This window comes from Solea solea, chromosome 12 (assembly GCF_958295425.1).
Source record: "Solea solea chromosome 12, fSolSol10.1, whole genome shotgun sequence".
Lineage (NCBI taxonomy): Eukaryota > Metazoa > Chordata > Actinopteri > Pleuronectiformes > Soleidae > Solea > Solea solea.
The window spans coordinates 1,465,001-1,486,904 of record NC_081145.1 but is presented as its reverse complement, the minus strand read 5'-3'; the positions used below and the strand labels follow the sequence as shown (position 1 = coordinate 1,486,904).

General features: G+C 42.3%; 2 protein-coding genes across 7 annotated transcripts in view; both read right to left on the bottom strand.

Annotated features, from left to right (window-relative positions):
- LOC131469777 (NLR family CARD domain-containing protein 3-like) overlaps positions 1-14,178 on the bottom strand; it is a 34,958-nt gene extending 20,780 nt beyond the window's left edge. The window contains exons 1-4 of the mRNA XM_058645099.1: positions 14,072-14,178; positions 8,720-8,811; positions 8,356-8,540; positions 7,610-7,729 (exon numbers count right to left, since the gene is read on the bottom strand). Of these exons, the coding sequence (XP_058501082.1) occupies positions 7,610-7,729; positions 8,356-8,504 (269 nt within the window). The 5' untranslated portion in view covers positions 8,505-8,540; positions 8,720-8,811; positions 14,072-14,178. The remainder of the gene's footprint in view (positions 1-7,609; positions 7,730-8,355; positions 8,541-8,719; positions 8,812-14,071) is intronic.
- Positions 14,179-19,074: 4,896 nt separating this feature from the next.
- Positions 19,075-21,904, bottom strand: part of LOC131469775 (NACHT, LRR and PYD domains-containing protein 12-like) — a 29,948-nt gene continuing 27,118 nt past the window's right edge. For all 6 annotated transcript variants that reach the window (XM_058645093.1, XM_058645097.1, XM_058645096.1 and 3 more), the window contains one exon: positions 19,075-21,213. In XM_058645093.1, the coding sequence (XP_058501076.1) occupies positions 21,195-21,213 (19 nt within the window). In that variant the 3' untranslated portion in view covers positions 19,075-21,194. The remainder of the gene's footprint in view (positions 21,214-21,904) is intronic.

Here is a 21,904-nt window from a genome sequence, read left to right as displayed (position 1 = left end):
CAAAGCTGGCTCCATACAGATAGTCATGGAACTTTTCGCACACACTCCATTTCAATGCAAGAAATTCTAACTTGTGTGCAGGATACCTCGACTCGCTCGCTGACAGGCCACGACTGGCATAGGCGATTACTCTCAGCCGACCCTCCTGCTCTTGGTATAGAGCTGCTCCAAGCCCAGTGGTGCTGGCGTCAGTATGCAAAATATATTGCAGCTTTGGGTCAGCAAAGCCAAGAACTGGGGAACTGGTCAACTTTTCAATGAGCATTTCAAATGCAAACTGGCAGGTGGGGGACCATCGCTCTCCAAAGGGCTGTTTCGAGTCATGGGTTTTTACTGGACTGGACCTTTTCTGAGCTTTGGAGGTAGGTGTATAGCCACGCGTCAAATCATTGAGGGGTTTTTGCAATGGCGGAGTACCCTTTTATGAACCTCCGGTAATATCCAGCGAATCCCAGGAATGATTTGAGCTCCTTCAGGGTTCTGGGAATTGGCCACGATTTTAGAGCAAAGATCTTATCTGGATCAGTCTCGACCCCCTTCTCCGAAACAATGTGTCCCAAGTATTTAACGGACGTCTGGAAAAATTTACATTTCTCGGGAGAAAGCTTGAGACCGTATTCTTCCAAGCGATGTAATACTTGCAGCAACCTCCGCTCGTGTTCCTCCAGTGTATCTGAGAAGACAATAAGATCATCAAGGTAAACCAGAACTTCTTTTAGATGTAGATCTCCCATGCTCTTCTCCATTAACCGCTGGAATGTTGATGGAGCATTTGTTACTCCTTGAGGCATTCGGTTGAATTCCCAAAATCCAATGGGTGTTACAAAAGCCGTTTTAGTTTTGTCTTCTTCATTCATTTCGATCTGGTAATATCCAGATTTTAAGTCGAGAACACTGAACCATTTGGACCCAGACAAAGCAGACAGCGACTCCTCCAGGTTTGGCAGGGGATAGGCATCTTTAACGGTCTGAAGGTTCAGTCTTCTGTAATCAATGCACAAACGTATGTCACCATTCTTTTTACGGACAACAACAATTGGTGATGAAAATGACGACTCCGATTCACGAATGACACCAGCCTCCAGAAGGTCCCTTAGATGCTGTCGGACTGCTTCAATGTCTTGAGGGTGGATGGGCCTAGCCCTGTGCTTGAATGGAGTTTCGTCGTGTAGCTTTATGCGATGTTTCACCTTGTCTGTGCATCCAAAATCCATGTCACTAAGTGCAAAAACATCAGGAATGTTGTTGAGCTTCTCAGTGATTCTCCTCTTCCACTCTGGTGGGATAGGTGATTCTCCAAAATCCAACTTCAGAGTAGGGGAAGTTTCTGATGGTGACCGGCTTGTTGACACAGTGTGCGATAAGATCTGGGGCGAAACTGCCAGTTCAGCGATGGTAGAGAGAGGTGGGATGGTCACGTCCTGATCCGACTCATTGCTAAGGATGACTGTGATCTTCTCTTGGGGTTGACTTGGGAGCATGATCAAAGAGCTTTTGACACACAGCCCACCTGGCAGTGGTGAAGCTGGATGCTCCACAAGGGCCCATTGACCAGGAAACAGCATGCTGGTGTGGATGGAACCATCTATGAGGGTGGTGTGACCAGCAGGGACGAGAATGGGAGCTTTGCTGGCTAACCTTACCACTCCATCGCTGCCCACCTGGTGTTGCTGGTGGCGGATCTGCAGTAGTTTCAGCACTGCTTTGTAGCCATGGCCAGTCGGCTGGAAGTTAGTGTATTCACTTCCAATGTACTGGTTGTACAGCGGCTCCAAGGTGTTCATGCCAATTAACACTGGGGACTGATGGGCTCCAACGTCAGGAACAACAAGTGCTAGCGTGGAGACATCCAAATCAACTCCCAGAAACTCACTGGGGAACGTAACCACCATCTCCACATATCCAAGATAAGGAATTACTTGCCCCGCGGCTCCTTCAACTTGCAGTAAATCACGCAAGGGTTTAACAGGTTGGTTGGCGAAATGCTGGTTGTAGAACAACACCGGGATCGTAGTGACTTGCGATCCTGTATCCAACAAACACTGAAATTCTTCGCCAGAGATCTTGATGTTGGCTGTGCAGCAGGATCCAACCAGGCCTTTGGGTAACCTAGCTGGGACAGCGGGAGTAATCTGGGTTAATTCATTACATTCAACATGGTGTCTCTGGTTAGGACATTGTCGGTCCACAACAGTTCCGGTTCGCCCCTCAACTGGAACTGACTTTAGTTTAAAGAATGTCTTGACGGAGTATTCGATTTCTGCCATCTTTGCTGCTTTTCGCTGAACTGCTTCCTCTTTGCGGCGACAAGTGCAGAGTTTGGGGGATTGTCACAATGAGTTTTTATATGGCCATCTTCACCACACCGATAGCAGTAGCCTGGCTTGGGAACAGAAGACGGGTTCTTTGATGGCTTGCCCGCCCCCTGCCCCTCACCCCACTTGTGACCAGGTGTGGGTTTGAAAGCAGCAGATTGACTGGAGCTTGACCGGACAACAGTGAGATTTGCAAGCTGCTTCTGTATATCGGCCAGTTGTTGAGCGAGTTGCTGCGTGATGTTGGTAAGTGCAGCAATCTCTCCTTTTCCTGCACTGTCGGTGTAGGCATACTGCATGTTAGTGGCAGCTCTGGGTCGTGATGAGCCTAGATGTTGCTTCATGCGGATAGTTTTTGCAGCATCTCGATCTTCCTCAGTTCGTAGAAGTAGCAGAAATTCAGCAAACGATGGGGGATTATGTTTCCGTTGCTTTAATTGGAGTTCTATGATGAGAGAATTGTCCCAACAGCCACGGCAGAACTGAGTCAGTAGGTGTCGATCAAAGTCTTTATTTAAAACTCCGCCTCGTTTCACAGCCTGGTTCAGCGCCACTTGCAGACGTTGCAAATAGTGGGACGGTTTCTCTCCAGCATCCTGGAATGTGTCCATGAATTTGGCGTATAGCTCATCGCCATCCTGCACCGTGCCGTACGCTGAATCAAGTGTCTGTAGATACACTGTTGGTGGAGTGTCGGGTTTCAGGTGCTTAATCACATCAGCAGCAGGTGGTAACAAGCTGTCAAAGATCCTTCGTGAACGCTGTAGGTCGGACACTGCAGGATCTTGTAATAGCAGTTCAACTCCGGAACGCCATGTGTCGTAATCTGACTCGGTTTGAGTTCTGGGTGATCTTCCAGAGAAGGTTCTCAGACGCTGTGCGGGGTGCATAGCACTGTCGCTGTTCTTGACGATATGCTCAACCACATAGCGTTGAACTTCAGGTGGATTAAGGTTAGCATGTGACATAGCTGGTAACGAGGATCTTGAGGCGTGTTGGGCTGTAGGGTCCGGCTGGGCCCTTATGCGTGGTCCTGTGCTCTGGTCTGAAGAAGCAGGTCCAAGTGAATGACCAAAGGTGGCAGCAGAGAACAGTGCTGGGGTCGGCAGATTGACTATGACAGCAGACGGTGGCTTTCCATCATCCAACGAAGACTCCACATCAGTAGCAGTAGGATCAAGCTGGGTGACTGACTGACCAAGCAGAGACATTACCCCGTTAAGGACAACCGCAAAATCTTGGCCTGTCCATTTCGCAACTTTTTGTAATTCAGAGAGGTAGTTCTTAGTTTGTGACCTCCCAACCTCATGCGCGCAGACAGTAGATAGGTCCAAGATCTTATAAGTAACATCAGCGCCATCACACTCATATATATACGGCAGAAGTGGACGTAACGCAACTACTGCAGCGGTGGAATTATATTCAACCACAATCGACTGGTGAAAAACAGAATCGGGTTCATCATCGATACGTTCAAATTTTAAAATAGAACCGTACTGCTGTAAAAAGTCGACTACTTCATCATCTGTTTCAGTTTTTGTTGCTTCCTTTATCAAAACCGCATTTGGAATCTTAATGCCACGCTTCTCGAATATGTCCATTATTATTATTACTACTACACAAATATATGAATATATGAAAACCAAAAAAAAAACAAATGTTCAAGTCTTTCTCCACTCCTGGCTAGCTCGCCACAATATGTAACATGTACACTACCCTAATAAGGTACAATTAGTTTAACAGATAGCTATTATTTAGATGCGTTATAGCTTCGAAAGTCTAAGTTTGGGCTGAGTTCAGAAGAACAGGTCTGACTCTAGGAGTGGAGAGGAAGACACAGAACGCAGTTTGAGTTTGGTGACACCATATAATTGTGAACCATTACCAGAAAATATTTAACAAAATACAAATGGCCATTCATACACAACAACACAATATGTACAGTTCCGATCATGTATATACAAATTGACAATAAATAAATTTAGGGAACAGTCTGTATTGATGGGTGAATGTGTGTAATGTAGGTGTGGAATGTTAATTGAGTGTAAGGGCAGAGAGAGAGAGGAGCGCCTGTGCCAAGGAGCCTCCTACCAGCCCGACCAAAGCAGTGGAGGTTTCCAAGGATCTTCAAACTTGACTATACTTTTATGCTTCTCGCCATCACCTGGCCTGTATGGGAAACAGGACCTATTAAGTATCTCATATACACACAATAATCCCAATACATATCAGTATATCAATCAATCACAATATTGTACAATATAATTAAATCAATATAAATAAATAACAATATTTGTTATATTACAATATTTATCAATCATTTCAGTATAACCAACAACCTTAGCATGCTTAATATTTCCTGTGGTAGGACATATTCAAAGAAACAGGCATTTACCGCATCAAGTGATATGTAGCGTTAGCGCAACTCACCAATTCCATGATTCATTAAGCCTAGGTCTCCGAATCGTATGATCAGTGGCTCCGGTAGTCGGCTCCTATGTTTCAACATTAGGTTACTGTAATGCATTTAGTTCCAGAGTGTTTAAATTACGATATTCCGCGGCGTACTACAACGTACCTCCTACAAACATTTCCCCGGCGTGCTCCTCTCACTGCTGCCGGCAGCGAGCCCCAGCGGAGTTATGTTACGGCGCAATGTGATGACGTAACGGCGCGACGTAATGACGTAACGGCGCGACGTAATGACACACGGCTTCATTTTACGCTTCACAATAAGGGAATAATAATGACAATGGGGTTTTTCACCCGGGTTACATACAGGCTTCTTAGGGGAACTAGACCTAGGTACTGTGTATATATTAGATTGGTTGGCTGGGTTATTGGGGCATTTTGGTTTTATATGACCTTCCTGGTACTTTGGGGCCACACGTTTTCAGTGCAGGGCTCCGTTTGAACGGAGCACCCCTATCAACCACTGACGTACCCTCATTGCTGGTCTTCCTCAAAGATGGAGTCTGTCGTTGGGATCTATTTGAGTCTCTATACCCCCTTTCCACTGAGCATATGTCCAGGCCTGGGCTTTCTGTCGGGCCGCCACAAAGACATCCACCAGAGCAGCAGCATCTGCAGCAGATGCCGGGTTGTGTTCCCTAATCCACACCTGGAGATCTGGAGAAACCAAACACAGGAACTGTTCCAAAAAATCATCTCCTATTTGGTGCGTTGTTGTGGTTAAACCCATCTCTGGTACAGATCGTGCAGACGGACGTACAGCTCCTTCGGGGTCTCCTCCTCGCCCACCTCAGCTCCTCGGAACTGCAGACGGCAAGTCTCCTGGTTGATTTTGTATTTCTCCAATATGGCCTCATTCAGCAGTGCATAAGTGCTAAATATGGAGTCATCCTGGCCAAACTGATGTTGGACAGACTTCCAGCGAGTCTCCACACGTGCTGCTTCTAGCTCCAGATGAGCATCTCGTGCCTGCTGCCGTGCCATATGGGAACGAAACATATCCCTTAGCTCCTGCAGGGAGGCATCTTCAGCCTGAGCTAATTCTGGTTCAGGACCACCCTCGATATCGCCTCCAGGGGAACAGGTCTCTTCTCGTGGGGGCACATTTCTTTGGCGCCATACCATCCACAGCAGAGGGCAAATCGGTGATCCCCCGGAGCGGGCAAAGCTGAAAAATCCACCAGCTCAAAAAAGAAAAAATGGCTCACTTCTGTCTTCTACTGGCCATCCCACCACTGCCACCAGTTGTGAAGGTAGCCGAGGGTATGCTATAGAGTGGGAGTGGGTGTGGCCAGGAAAAAAATCAGAAGCAGAGTGAAAATATGGACATAAAAGTTTATTCAGGCTTGAGGGAGAAAAAAATTAAGCATTAAGTGTCCATGGGCAAAAATAAAAAAAAAAAAAAAAAAAAAAAAAATTCCGCACAACGTCAAAGGCTGGCAAAAATTATAGCAAAATTCCAAATCAGCTCATCAACAAATACCCAGCATTTACAATTAAGGGCGAACATATAACAAGTAATTAATACATAAATAACAAGACAGACAAAATAAATACAAAACAGTCCACTCTCTTGCTCATAAAAAGGACACAACACAGAGGGGATTTGATTAAGACCGACCTCTGTCATCCCCATGGTCATGACTACTGTGGACTAGGCCAATTAGGCCTGGAACCAAATAATAGTTTTGGGAAGTTCGACTATTTTTAGTGACTCAGATCTTTACTCCCGAGTGATATAAAAGATTAGTTCATATTGAGCGAATCGTTCACGAACGACACATCTCTACCAAATAAATGTTTTCCGTTTTTGGACGGCTCCTTCGCTGCCGGACAGACACGGCCAGACTGCGGACCACAACAACACCTACGGCGCAAATGGTTGTCCATTTTCTGCTACATGTTTATTTTCTGCTCAAGTTTGCGCCCCTGCTTGAGCACCTTAACTGTCCACCTCATCCCGAATAATCCTGCGGTCTCCTCTTCTGAAAAAAAAGCTTTATTTTTCACTTTGCTACAGTCTTATTTGAACTCTTAATGCACAACAGACTCTATGGAATTAGATTTGTGTCAATATTTTCAAACAACACTTTTCACGAAGCAAAAAATATCAATTTAATCATTCAAAAATATTGTATTTTATTGTTTTAAAATACACTTGTTCTTTGCACTGTGGTTTTTTGTTAGTGGGTGGGGCTTAGGAAGCTGCCTGCTGATTGGCTACTGAGTTTTGGAGTGATAGCTCAATGGACCGGACGTCGTCACCGGCTGAACGTCACTGTCCGTCTGGAACTCGTTCCCCAAGTTTTCCCCATCGTCATCCGACAAAATAATTGTAGTATCTAACGTTTATGATCTGACAAATGTTAGATAATTACAATTATTTTATCGAATGTCGAAGGGAAAAAACTTTGGGAGCGAGTTTCAGACGGACAGCGACTCCAAGCCTGTGACAACTTCTGGTCCATTATTTCAGAAATATGAAGAATGAGTTGAAATGACTAAGTAAGTCCATGTCAGCTTTATTTTCTCTCTTTGATAATTATTAGTAATTAATTTCACGGATTCTAATTTAATTCACTATAAGATGAGCCCGACCTTCTGTTTGTATTTGTTCATATTATTATTTTCATTTATTCTATTTTTTGCATTTGCGTTTATCACACAACCAAGTGTGTTGTTTACTTGTTCTAAGTGCATTGATTGCAAGTTTCCTCATAATCAAAGTTTTCATGACAGTTGGTCAAACAGCTGAAAGGTGCATTACTGCCACCTGGAATGATCTGCTGCTCACACGCTTCACTGGACACACTGTCTCTTACTTTGTCTCTGAGGCTCCAGGTTCATGACTGAAGTCTGGAGGTTCTCCCACAGACCAGTCACTCTTCACAGACAGACCGCTGGGTCCTGCAGACTCTGCTCTCCGTCTCTGGTTCTGATCTCTGCAAACACAAACATCACATCCATCACTGATGATGTTCTCTTTAAAGACACTTGGATCAGAAAGCAGCCTCAGTGTCAGTGTGACCTCCACAGTGATGTTGTTAGTCTTGCGTCTTTCAGGCAAATCATTCAGAAAGGACACATTTACCTCACCGTCGTTGCGTGGATGGGACACTCACTGTATCCAGCCCGTTCGCCCCCCTCCCCCCAGTCTCCGCTACAGTGCACTTAAAGTAATTGCCCCATTGCAACAGAGCCTCCATCATAACCAATGTTATAACAATAGGTATCAACTTTCCAATACATGCAAATATCCATGGAAATCTTCATCATTATGCGGGAGCCTCTGTGCTGTGCTACACCACAGTGAAACCGCTGCCACCATTGACAAACCATTGAGCCTTCTGTTTGTATTTGTTCATATTATTATTTTCATTTATTCTATTTTTTGCATTTGTGTTTATCACACAACCAAGTGTGTTGTTTACTTGTTCTAAGTGCATTGATTGCAAGTTTCCTCATAATCAAAGTTTTCATGACAGTTGGTCAAACAGCTGAAAGGTGCATTACTGCCACCTGGAATGATCTGCTGCTCACACGCTTCACTGGACACACTGTCTCTTACTTTGTCTCTGAGGCTCCAGGTTCATGACTGAAGCCTGGAGGGTGTCCCATAGACCGGTCACTCTTCACAGACAGACCGCTGGGTCCTGGAGACTCTGCTCTGTCCTCGTCTTCCTCCACACAATCACTCATCTGCTGGACTTCAGCCATTCTGAGAGAGAAACAGACTGTCTGTCTGTCTGTGAGCTGACAGACAGACAGACACTTACAGAGTTCATTTGAGTGAAATAACTTATTTTATACTGTAAACTGTAAACATTATTTATAAAAAGCACGTTTTCTCTTTCTTGTTGTCATTAGTTATCCTCACTTACTTATCACTGCTCCACTGAAAGAATCGTATTGAAAGCACTTTAAAGAGTTACCTCTCAGTTGATTGAAAATCTCCTTCCTGTTTCCTGGAGGACGTCTGATGTGGATCTGTGTTCAGTCCAGTGACCAATCACACGAGAGAAAACTGTAACACAGCAGCAGTTTTCTGTTAGAGAAGGTGTTTTATCAAATCTGCACTTCATGTTACTTGGAGCTCAATCTCCTGTGGCCACACTGAAGGTGATTGAGTGACATTTGTGTGCTATAGCTGCCTATGGCCAGTAGATGGTGCTAGGCTACTCTGTATGTAATATAAAGCTCAAATTAAAATCTATACAGAGTATAAAAATATTCAAAAAATGTAAAAGAAGATAAAATAAAAATATACAAATATACAGCACCTGTATATGTATATATATATATATATATGTATATACATACATATATATATGTGTGTGTGTGTGTAAATTAGAGAGAGAGAATTGCAGTATTGCACTAGGATGTATTTCACATTTATCAGGGAGAGGAAGTGAAATTGCACAAGTATTGCACATGGTTACGGTGCGGTAGTGTCTGGTTGTTTTACAGAGAGTTTAGTAGTTTTGATTTGCCATCAGTCTGACTGTGGCCGGGAAAAAGCTGTTAAAAAAGCGAGTTCTGTGTGTTATAATGCTGTCCGCTCTGCTGTGCCTCAGGTTGTACTTGCAGCGTTTGTGTTTATTTATTTATTTATTTATATGTTTATTTCGGTCATGTCAGTTAGATCACTCATCATCACACATCATCTTAGTGTAGTTCACACAATACACATAACCGAAAGGGAAAGCGGGAGAAGCAAAAGCTTATCTAGTCCCGCCCCCATTATCCACAGAATACATATTTTCATCATACAATACATAATTATTCTTTTTCTTATGACATTTTAACAAAACATGTTTCAGCATCAGGTAGCACTCAGAGATGTAGTCTAGCTCTAGACAGTCAATCAGACTCCATGTGTGTCTGTACATGTGTCCATAATATTCCGTCGTGAGTGACAGTCTCGACTTGTTGTCTGGCATGTTCAACGTCCCAAAAGTCACAAAATGATCCAATCAATAGAGGTCAATTCATCAGGTTAACTATTAACTTGGATGGTGTGAGAGCCCGTTTGTTTTTTTATTTTTGGTTTTTTTCCCCTTTAGTCATCCATCTCATCTGTAGCATTCGCCTCGCTTTGCTTCTCCATTCTTTTCATGTGCTCGAGGGTTGTGGAGACGTCGGAGCCCAACCATGGCCCTCTGTGCTTGGATCAATTGATTCTCCATTGTGACTCGATTCACAGGGGCAGCTAAATACTTCTCATGTGTTGACATTTGTGCTTATCAATGTCAGCTGTTGTTTGGGTACATTCGCTTCTTGTTTTTGTTTGGTTACATTTGCTTCCACTGCCGTCTCCACACGGTGTCTACAGATTTCTGTCTCTGACCTTTGTCATACTTTCCTCCTGGGTCCTTCTGTATCGATTAATAGTCATGCTGGGCTGTAGTTATGGAGTGTTCGTGAGCCATACCTTAATTGTTGTATTTCTCCAGTTTGTCCTCACTCCTGATTTGCATTGTTTTGACTTCTTCGGGTGTAGATCCATTTGTTTTAATGTAGATTCTGCAGTTTGCCATCCAGGTGTGTTGGATCTTGCCTCCTTTCTTCAGCTGACGTGCTTTTCTGGCGATGTCAGCATTCTTTTTGGTGAGATTCTCGTTGATGTAGACGTCCGAGCCTTTGGGCTTCCTGCCCTGCTTCAGCAGTGCCGTCTTATGTTTTCTGTTCTCTCTCAGCACGACAGCTCGTGTTCCAGACTCTTGTCTTCGGGGTAAGAGGTGACATACTTCCACATTGCTGAAATCCACGTTGATGTCTCTGCCAGCCAGGAACTCAGCCACCTGCTTTTCCACAGATTTGATTTCCGATTCATCAGGCTTCAGCGACTGATCGTCCGCTGCCGCAGCCGCCCTTGCATGCGTCTGATGCTTAATCTTGAGGCCAGTCACAATCCCCTCATTGAGCAGAGAGTGAGCGGGATGGAGTGAGTCTCTGATGATTCCCTCTGCTTTCCTGAGCAGCCTGATGAAGTCCAGTCTTTGCTGGGCTTTTTTCACTGTGGCTGTGGTGTTACAAGCCCAGCTCAGGTCAGATGTTACCTGCAGTCCCAGGAATCTGTAGCTGTCTGTCCTCTCCCCCCCCCACAGCCTCTCAATAGAGGCTGTGGGGGGGGGGTTTCTTCCTGAAGTCCAGGATTAATTCCTTGGTCTTGTCTGTGTTAAGGAGGAGGTCGTTCTCCTCTCCATAGACAACGATGTTGTTGACCGATGCCCTGTATCCTGACTCGTCTCCCCCCCTCGATGAGCCCCAGGATGGTGGTGTCATCAGCATATTTGATGATGATGAAGCTCTCCTGGGTGGAGACACAGTCATGTGTGTACAGGATGAAGAGTTTGGGGCTGAGGCAGCAGCCCTGTGGTGATCCGGTGCTGACTCTGATCTCAGCAGACACCCGTCCTCCCATCTTCACCGCCTGTGGCCTTTCGGTCAGGAAGTCCAGGATCCAGTTGCAGGTGGGAGTAGGGACTCCAAGGTCTGCCAACTTCACAATCAGTCTGCCTGGACGGATAGTGTTAAATGCAGAGCTGTAGTCCAGGAAGAGCATCCTGGCATACGCTCTGCTGCTCTCCAGGTGTTGCAGGGTGTGGTGAGGAGCTAATTCTACCGCGTCATACACTGATCGGTTAGGGCGGTAGGCGAACTGGAGGGGTCGACGGTGTCTGGAACCATGTTGTTGATGTGGGTGAGGACTAGTTTTTCCAGGCACTTCATGTCAACTGGTGTGAGTGACACACTGAAGTCATTTAGGGTGGGTGTGCCTGGTCTTTTAGGGACTGGTATGATGGTGGAGGTTTTGAAGATACGGGGGACTACAGCCTGAGATAGTGATGTGTTGAAGATATCAGTATACACACCGGCCAGTTGTTCTCCACAGGCCTTCAGTACTCTGGGAGGCACTCTGTCGGGTCCCACCACTCTGTGGGGGTTCACCTTCTTCAGAGCCTTCAGGACCTGTGTGTGTGTCACCTGAGAGGCAGTGTCCGTGGGGTCACAGGGGTTTTTTGAGGGTGTGTCTGCGTTCAGCCTGTCGAACCTTGCATAGAAGTTGTTCAGGCTGTCTGTGAGCATGACGTCCCGGGGGTCTGTGGTTGTTGTGGTCCTCCTGTAGTTTGTGACTGGATTCCCTGCCACATGCTGCGTGTGTTGTGGTTGAGGTAGTAGCCTTCAAGCTTTGGGCGTGAGCCCTTTTTGCTGCTCTGATGGACTTCTGCAGCTCGTACCGGGCTCTCTTGTACTCCCCGTGGTCTCCTGACTTGAAGGCCTCCCACCTCTTCCTTATTTTCTGCTTTATGTCCCCATTAAACCAGGGTTTTTGGTTGGGGAACATACGCACAGTCCTGGGGGGTGCTCAGATGGTCGTGCACCAGCTGATGTAGTCACTAACAGTCACTGTGTATTCATGGATGTCGTTAGTGGCCTCTTTGAAAAAGCTCTAGTCTGTAGCCTCTAAGTAGCCCTGCAGGCTAGCTTGTGCATTATCAGTCCAGGTGTTAATGGTTCTGATTGTGACTGGGCTTGACTTGAGCCTTTTGTTATAAACCGGTTTAAGCCGGATCGCCAGGTGATCAGACTTTCCAAAGTGGGGTTGTGGTTCAGCTGAAAAGGTATTTTTGATGTTGCTGTAGCAGTGATCCAGTATTTTGTTTTCCCTGGTAGAAAAGTTCACAAACTGATGCAATTTGGGCATAGTTTCCCAGTGATTACAGTGGTTGAAATCTCCCAAGATAATAACAGCAGCATCAGGATATGTGTCTTCATGCCCACTGATCATGTCATGTAGCTCCTTCAGTGCAGCCTCCTCTTTGGCAGAGGGGGGGATATACACAACACTCACAATAATGCATTGCAGTTCTCTGGGCAAATAAAAAAGTAGCAAGTATAAAGAAGAAAAGAAACAACTGGACTCGGAGAACTCCGTGACGTCGCACACAGGGAGCGCCATCTTGGCCACACTGAGCCAAAGATGCGGAGCTACATCCAGTTCTTATAATATATCCATGGTTGATATCCAGAGATATCACAAACACATGAGCCTCTGACTTTATCAGCAAATCCTGCCTTTATTTAGATTTTCCATGTGTCCATTTGAAGATTAGAAAATGTCACACAGTAAAAGTACTTCATGCTACTGTGCATGAAGTAAATAAAGTACTTTGTCCAATAAAATTGAAACCATAATCTATAAATACAAATTGTGGATTTTATCTCACATCAATTTTAGACAAAAAGTCAGAATCTTGTTCAGTTTAAGGAACTTTTAACTTTAACTTTTTGGTACAATTACTAATTACTACTTGTGCATAAAGTACATAAAGTACTAAGTAGAATTAAATTGAAATCATAAACTACTAATGAAAATTGTGGCTTTCAAAGTACTTCAAATATAGATGCAAATGAGAAATTTGACCCTGGATTTCTCCAAAATACACAGTAAAAGTACTTCATACTACCTGTGAATTAAGTACTTATAGTACTTAAAACCTACTAAATGATTTCATTATTTTTTCAATTAAATACAATTTTACTAATGTGTTTCGTTTGACATAATTATTTAATTTTTAATCTAAATGATCATTTATAATTGTTTGGATTATTTCATCTAATTTAACATCATGTTCACATTGGACGGGACTTTATTTTGAAAACTGGAAATGGACAACTTGGTACGGACAGTTTAGTTTGAGTAGTTTTGCATCACGTGCGTCTCCCCAATATCATAGCCCATAATTTCCGAAAATATACTCTGTCAACTAGTGATCTCAGCACAAGAACTGTTGAGGAATATTTAGATGATTTGTCTATGTTCAGAGACACTGAACATTGGATTATTTAAATAAAATTAAAATTAAATAAAACCACCAGACATTCTTTCATCTATGGGCTAATCCAAAATAGTGAAAACAAGGGGGGTGTTCTCTGAAGACACGCCGTTACCTGACAAACAGGCGTGCTCTGAAAACACTCCCATTAGCACTTGGTACTTTCCTCCTGATAAAATTATGAAATTAACACGGCAAAAAACTACCAGTCAGAATTCTGGTAGAGCCAGAACGTATCGACCAATAAATCGAACAGTCAACTGGGAGTTTACAGCTTTAAAACTTTTACTTGAGTAATATTATAAAAAGTGACTTCAACTTCAACCAAAGTCATTTCCTGGTCACATACTTGTACTTTTACTCAAGTATCATTTTAAGGTACTTCACACGCGCACCAAATCATCATATATAATCATATATTATTATAATCACGTCAACACTCACCATTGTGTCTTCGTGCTGCGCAGTTAAAATGGCGACTGGAGCAAAGTCACAGAATAGTTTCACCTTCACTCTGGAAACCACAATAGTTTCCTGTGCAGTTCAGTGAGCTGAACAGCCTGCACACGAGCTGGAGCGTCCTCACTGAGACAACTCTGTCTTAGACAGACGTGGGTGGAGTAGCCAAAAACATTACTCAAGTAAAAGTACGGTTACTTTAAGATAATAATTACTCAAGTAGAAGTAAAAGTACTCATGAAAATAGTTACTCGAGTAAGAGTAAAAAAGTATGCAGTGAAAAGAAGTACTGAGTTTCTTTGGATTTATTTTTGAAATATTCAGAGCAACACAAACAGTACAAAATAGACACAATAAAGTATAAAACAGCAATGTTCAAATGAAGATATGTTAAATTATAATATTTCAAATGAAACAATAAATACGGTCTTTATTATAAAATAAATAACCTTTGAACTAAAACAATAATATATTAATTATTTGGGAAATGAGAGCCTCGGTGTCGGACACAGTGAACAACGAGCTGCTGGTGTGTATTTAGTCCACTTGGAGACAAAATCTGCGGCGAACAGCTGGTGCCACTGCACGGAGTCACATGACAACACTTGTCATGTGACTCAACTGGCTGCATTCGATTGGTAAGATTTTGTCAGCTATAGCCAACAGGGAGAGAAATAGATCGTGCATGCAATTAAAAAAATAAAGATATTAAAAAATAAAGTAACGACAGTCACTTAGCCAAATGGAACTGCATAAAAGTACAGTTCTTTCTTCAAATATATACTCAAGTAAAAGTATAAGTATGTTGCAATAAAACTTAAAATTACAATTCATCCAAAAGTTACTCAAGTATATGTAACGGAGTAAATGTAGCACGTTACTACCCACCTCTGGAAGTCTAGATGTTGGCTGAAGGTTTCCCTGGATCAAGTCTCCTGCCTCATTAGTCCAGAAGGCAAAGCTTTGACCATGCCTTTCAAAAGAAAACAACAACAAGAGCAACACAAAGTATTACATAGGAAAAGGCAAAAGAATCACTGAACAACTGACAACACAGGCTGTCATCTACAGTCTATGTAAACAGTTCAAAAATGTATATACAGGAGTTAAAAATGTCATTAAAACAGATGAGAGATTGAGGCCCAGTTCATAATGGCACTATGACACAGTTTGCTGCTAAAATCACAAGTTAAAAGTGTTCATTGTGTCTTCAGTAGTGAGAAAATGCCAAAGTAATTGTCATCTACTTGTCATCGTCACCAGGCGACACAGTATACATATATACATATATACACAGTACACACATGGTCATGACATGGTCGAACATTCTAAAACATGACCGACTGTGAGGCTAAAAGGTCTACTTTTTTATTAATGGAATATTAAAATGCAGTGAGCGGCTGGCTGGCAGACAGACAGCTGTCCTCTGAACTTCATCATACATTCATTGCCTGTATATGTTTGTAATTTAGGAAGCTTGTTTTCTCCTCCTGTTTATACCCAACACCATCATCTCAAAGAACAATACCATTTAGGACCAACACGAATTATAAAGGCCATATATATATACACATGTATATCACTGTTTCAACACATCATCAACTCTGCTTTGGTCAAAATAAACACTTCATTCACTAAGTTAACGATGTCTAAATGACACTGCAGTGAAGTTAGTTATAAGTTGGATATTCCACAGAGATTCGCTGCAGTTAAACAAAAACAAGAGGTGTAGCACATGCAGCCAGTGGAACTCTCCTCCTGTTCTGTATCTCATCTACAACCCCTGGCAAAAATCATGGAGTCACCAGTCTTGAAAGGATGTTCATTCAGTTGTTTTATTTTGTAGAAAAAAAGCAGATCACAGACATGACACAAAACTAAAGTCATTTCAAATGGCAACTTTCTGGCTTTAAGAAACACTAAAAGAAATCAAGAAAAAAAATTGTGGTAGTCAGTAACAATTACTTTTTTAGACCAAGCAGAGGGGAAAAAAAATATGGAATCACTCAATTCTGAGGAAAGAATTATGGAATCACCCTGTACATTTTCTTTCCCGAAACTAACACCTGCATCAGATTAGATCTGCTCGTTAGTCTGCAGTTAAAAAGCAGTGATCACACCTTGGAGAGCTGTTGCACCAAGTGGATTGACATGAATCATGGCTCCAACATGTCAACTGAAACAAAGAGAGGATTATCTAACTCCTTAAAGAGGGTAAATCCTCACGCAATGTTGCAAAAGATGTTGGTTGTTCAGAGTCAGCTGTGTCTAAAATCTGGACCAAGTACAAACAACATGGGAAGGTTGTTAAAGGCAAGCATACTGGTAGACCAAGGAAGACATCACAGCGTCAAGACAGAAAACTTAAGGCAATGTGTCTTGAAAACAGAAAATGCACAGCAATACAAACGAGGAACAAATGGGAGGAAACTGGCGTCAACGTCTGTGACCAAACTGTAAGAAATCGCCTAAAGGAAATGGGATTTACACAGAAAAGCTAAACGAAAGCCATCATTAACACCTAAACAGAAAGAAACAAAGTTACAAGGGGCTAAGGAAAAGCAATCGTGGACTGTGGATGACTGGATGAAAGTCATATTCAGTGATGAATCACGAATCTGCATTGGGCAAGGTGATGATGCTTTACATCTATGAACAAAAGACTGTATGGATGTACTTTACATACGCACTGTATCCATATACTGTACGTAGATGTATGGCATACAGTACGTGTACATGCATGTACATGTGTATGCATGACATTTCCCTCCAAACACTTGAATACAAAAGAATATCATAAAATGTATGAAATATATAAATAAGAAAACTAGGAGCACATGTCAAATGTTTTAGTTCCATCAACAAAGTGGAAGTGAAAAATGAACAGAAGAATGATAATAATAAAAATGTAAATAATATGCAAACAACATGATGGTGACAGCTTGCCAGCTCTCACACTAAATAAATAAATAATATAAATTTGAGCTGCACGAAGCACTGCTGTTTGACCTCCTCGTCTGTCCTCCCTCCAGGAGATTTTCAGCCAATTGTTGTCCTCTTTTTTTGGTGGTTTAAACACATCAAGTGTGACTGATGTCCAAATATCTGCTGGGACATTTATCTCACAAACACGATAACACATAAAAGACCCGATGTGGCTGTGGGGTATGGTTAGAGTGGCTCAGCCGGTGATCAGAATCAGGTAATCAGTCAGACCCTTGTAACCTGGTTCTGATCTCTTGCAGTAAGCTTGGTCCACAGAGAGAAGCGAGGCAGAGACGAGCAGAGAAAAACGAAAGGACACCGGCACACACTCAGCTGTCGGAGCGACTGCAGGGACGTGTGTAAGATTGTTTTGGTGGACGTTTTGGGACAATAAAGCCTTATTTTCCACCACCAGCTGACCCTTCCTTCCTCCTCTGAACACGCTGTGGGTGCTGAAGCCCACACCCGACAATGGCTTCTCTTCCCCCAGGTTTTTCCCACATGTCTGTGGTGTTCTGTCTCTGGGCTTTTTTGAAGCGCCCCATATTCAAGGCCACAGTTAACAAACTGTTACTGAAGACTGCATAAACCTGAATAAAATCACAGAGTAAACAATGGATTTTTTACTTTTACATGAATAAAACAAGAGCAAAGATTATAGAGTGCTTTTTATTTTCTCTTTGTTCATTTCTGTTTTTAATAAGCAGAGAAAAAGAAGAACCCAGTGACAAGTTAGCCAAACAGGACACAATGGAGTATTCCAGGTGAGTCACATTCAAGGACAATAGTTTGTCTTCTCGTCCTCATCTGTCTCTCAGTGTGAGACAGAAATATTCACAAACATAAAAGTTCAAACTAATCACTCATTTTTTTTGTGATTTCATTCATTATTAATGATAAACTGGAACAACACACACACACATCACTACATTCTACCATGATCCCTTGTACAACTGTGTTTAAACATTAAATATATTGTGAACGTGTTTATTTTACATCAGCTGTGTGTAAATACACATGATTTATGGGATGTTTTGTCTGATTAGAGCTTAAATCAGGGCTCTCTGCAGTCGCACCTGTAGCTTTGGAAAAAATCATGTTGTTTACCTTCATTTTATTTATTTCTTTCAAAGTGAACGCTTATTTTTTTTAGGGACCGAGGCGATAAATGAAAGTGGTTTAATATTTCGTCCACTAAAATATGCGTCACGTCCTTAAATCTTCTTAAATCGACTCAACAGTTTTCTTTTTCTACTTTTTAGATTTCATAAATGCAACAAACTATGTTTATATATATATATATGTATGTCTGCATAATATATATGTATATATATATATACATTCATATATATACAGTATATAGTATTTGTAGTATTCATTATTCATATCATTTGATGGATCAAGTAGGTTTTGTGGCTCCAGATTACATTTTTTTGCAAAAATAAGACTAAAGGTCGCAGACTCCTGGATTAAATGGACAGACATCAGACATGGAGGGGCAGGAGACGTGTGATTCAGGACTTTGAACTGTAGAGGGCAGCGTTTACAGTCTCTGAAGGGAGGTGGGAGAGCCGACAGTGAAGTGAACCAAAGCATTGGACAGAAAGAGCAATGGATGGGATGGAAGTGGCACTTTGTAAACTCACTCACTCTCCCACACCAAAGTCCATGGAGAAAATCAGTGATTTAAGCTGGCGGGGACACAGGAGCTGCTGGTCTACTGCTGCCTCGTGTGGTCACTTTGTGTCACTGAGGTCATTCTGAACAAAGGATTTCAAACACTGAATTTACAAAATCACACATTTGAACTTAGTGATGGAGGCAGCAGAGGATCAACAACTCGTGTGTGTGTGACGTTAAATCACTGATTTTCTCTGTGGGCTTTGGTGTGGGAGACAATATTGTTGACGTCTTTCCTTCTATTTTTGACAAATGTTTTTATTGTCTTTTTTTTGTAGTTACAAAACAAAGACACAAAACAGAACACAACAATAGGCACATCAATCAGTATAAGGCAAGGCAAGTTTATTTGTACAGCGCCATTCTTACACAAGGCAATTCATAGGGCTTTACAGAAGCAAGTAAATACATTGGAAATTAAAACAAAATCAATTATAGAAATATAAACAATTTAAAACATTAAAAAACATTCAAGCAGACAAAGAATTGTTCATGTGTTCTGTGTTTGCCCTCCCTTATTTGTCCTCGATGTGAAAATGAAATAAGTCACAGGGCCTCACACTCTCACTCAGCTCCAGTCTCCAAGACTCTGTTCTTCCCATTTCATCTCATCAGTCCCCCTTTAACTCAGAGAGACACCGAACAGACAAAGCTTCTGTTCACTTCAAATGAAATGTCATTTAAAATCATTAAACATCATTAAACAAGCAGATATAGACATTGAAAACCTGCAGATATTAGTGGTATATTTCTGGTTTGGTAACTGACTGTTACTCATCACGGTTTAAAAAGAAAAAAAGAATAAAGAACATTGTACACGCATGTACATGCACAGGTGGACAAACATACAAGTGTTTCCTTATTTCTTATTGTGATCTGTGAACAAAACAAAACAAGAAATCATCCCAAATCTTTACAAATGTGTTGTATGTAAGTTTTTCTACGGCTGGTTGGTCTGTGAACACACTTCCATGATAGTGCAAGTTTACGTTTAGCTTCAAGAAGACACAATACCACCATCTTCTTACTGCGATGGCTCAGCGTACAGCTCGCTGGGAAACATCTGAAAATACAAAGCTTGGGACAAAGAGGAAGTTGTTCCTTAATAAAAATGGACACCATTGTAATCCCCTCTTTCTTGAATGAGGGTGCATTCCCAGAGGCAGTGAAACAGACATTTGACACAAGTAGCCGGTGTATTGGGGTAAATGTGACGCAATGATTCTGGAGTAAAGTTTGTTCTCATCAACCATTTGTACTGGAGGAGTTGAAACACTGGAAACATATATCCTGCCACTCTTCTACACTGATATCTTCATTAAGGTCTGAGCACCATGCTAATCTTTTATCCTCTGCAGATTCTTTTGCTGCATGGATGATAATCTGATAAAACGTTGAGATTAATCCAGCTGCTCCATAACGGGTCAGAACAGAGTTCTGTGTCTTCTTATCTGAAGACACGTGAAAAAGTGTTTAGGCTCAGTTTTAAACTTTAGCTTGATGTCAGTAAAACTTCAAATCTTACTGATGCCTCTGTCTGCTCACAACTTCAAACCAAGGTCATTAGTGGCTGGCGTGAACTTTGTGTTCCTCCAAACAGGTGAGAATTGGGACAGTGGAGCATTTTCCCCAAGATAACTTAACACCTGGTGTCTTTCTAACAAAGGGGTTTGTGGTGTGCTTTTTCAGAGTAACGGCAGAGACAGAAGGACACTTTAGAAGTTGTGATTTCCTCCATCCTTATCCAGTGCAGCGGTGACTGATGTTCAAACCAACATGAGGCTGCTCTTAGTTGGGCAGCCCAATAATATCCCTGGAGGAAAGGGAGCGTTAACCCGCCTCTGTCATACGGTAAGTACAACAGGCTCATGCGCAGCCTTAACAGGAAAGTGTTTCCATTTTATTAAAGAAGTGACCAGGGGGAGCGATATATATATATATATATATATATATATATATATATATATATATATATAATAACATTCATACATCCTATCATGGAAAGTGTCTGTATATAGATTATAGAAATAATAATAGAAATGATGTTTATTTTAGTATGAGCACTCATGATGAAGTCACTACACTAAGCCTTATAATAAAGTCAAAAGTCATAATAACAAATAACAAACAACAAGTAGCTTTTAGCTTTTTCTTTCACCATCAGTTTCCTGTAGAAAGAGAAATATGTTGAACGACCATAACCATAGAATGAGGACCTCTGTGAAGACAGAGCCCACACACGTGCACGGAAGACGCCTCGGAAAGAATGAAGTTGTGAAGTTGTGAAGTTGTGAAATGTTCACATGTCACAGTGTCACAGGTTCAGGACGACAGGACCGAGCTGACCACGTTAAAAGTGACGTCACAGAAAAACCTTTGTCCTTCACATGATGTTTGTTCCAGATCTGCTGACTCAGGATGAAGATCATCATCATCATCATCATCACCACACTGTCTTCCACCTGTTGAGAGAAGACGACCGAGGAGAAGAGTCAGAGTCACAGCAGTGAGTCAGTGAAGCAGCAGAGACTTCAGTCCACTTCAGAGCTGCTTCACATTCATCACTTTACTTTACATTCACTCATTCACCAAACACTAATAGTTTAGATGATGTCATCATAGAGTAACTGTGTATTTTTGAATGTATACAATAGTTGGTGTGAGCGCGCTCTGCCTTCAGACCAGCATCAGTTCTTCTGTAGGATTAGAGTCAGGTGTTTGATTCACCAATAAGACTGAACAGTGGATGAGCAACAGCCACACTCTGCTACCAAGGTGAGGTTGTGGAAGACGTTTTCATGTCACAGGTCAAACACTATGGCGACACTGACAAGAGCAACAAGACACAAGGTCGTTGAGCGACATCAGCAAAGACTTCAGAGCAGACGCAGGTTTCAACGTGTGCCGTTCAACATCTTTGGAAGAAGCACAAAGACACGGGCGACGTTGACCATCGTGGACGCGGTGGACGGCCAAGGACACTTGGTGTGGCAGATGAAAGACACGTCCTGCTTACTTCCCTTTTTAAATGTCCAGCAGTGTCATCAGCTCACAACTGGCAGAAGAAATCTGTCTAGACACGTGTGACCACAAGTGGTCTTCATGGAAGAACTGTGTCCAAAAAGCCAAACCACAGACGTGTGTGTGTGTAGA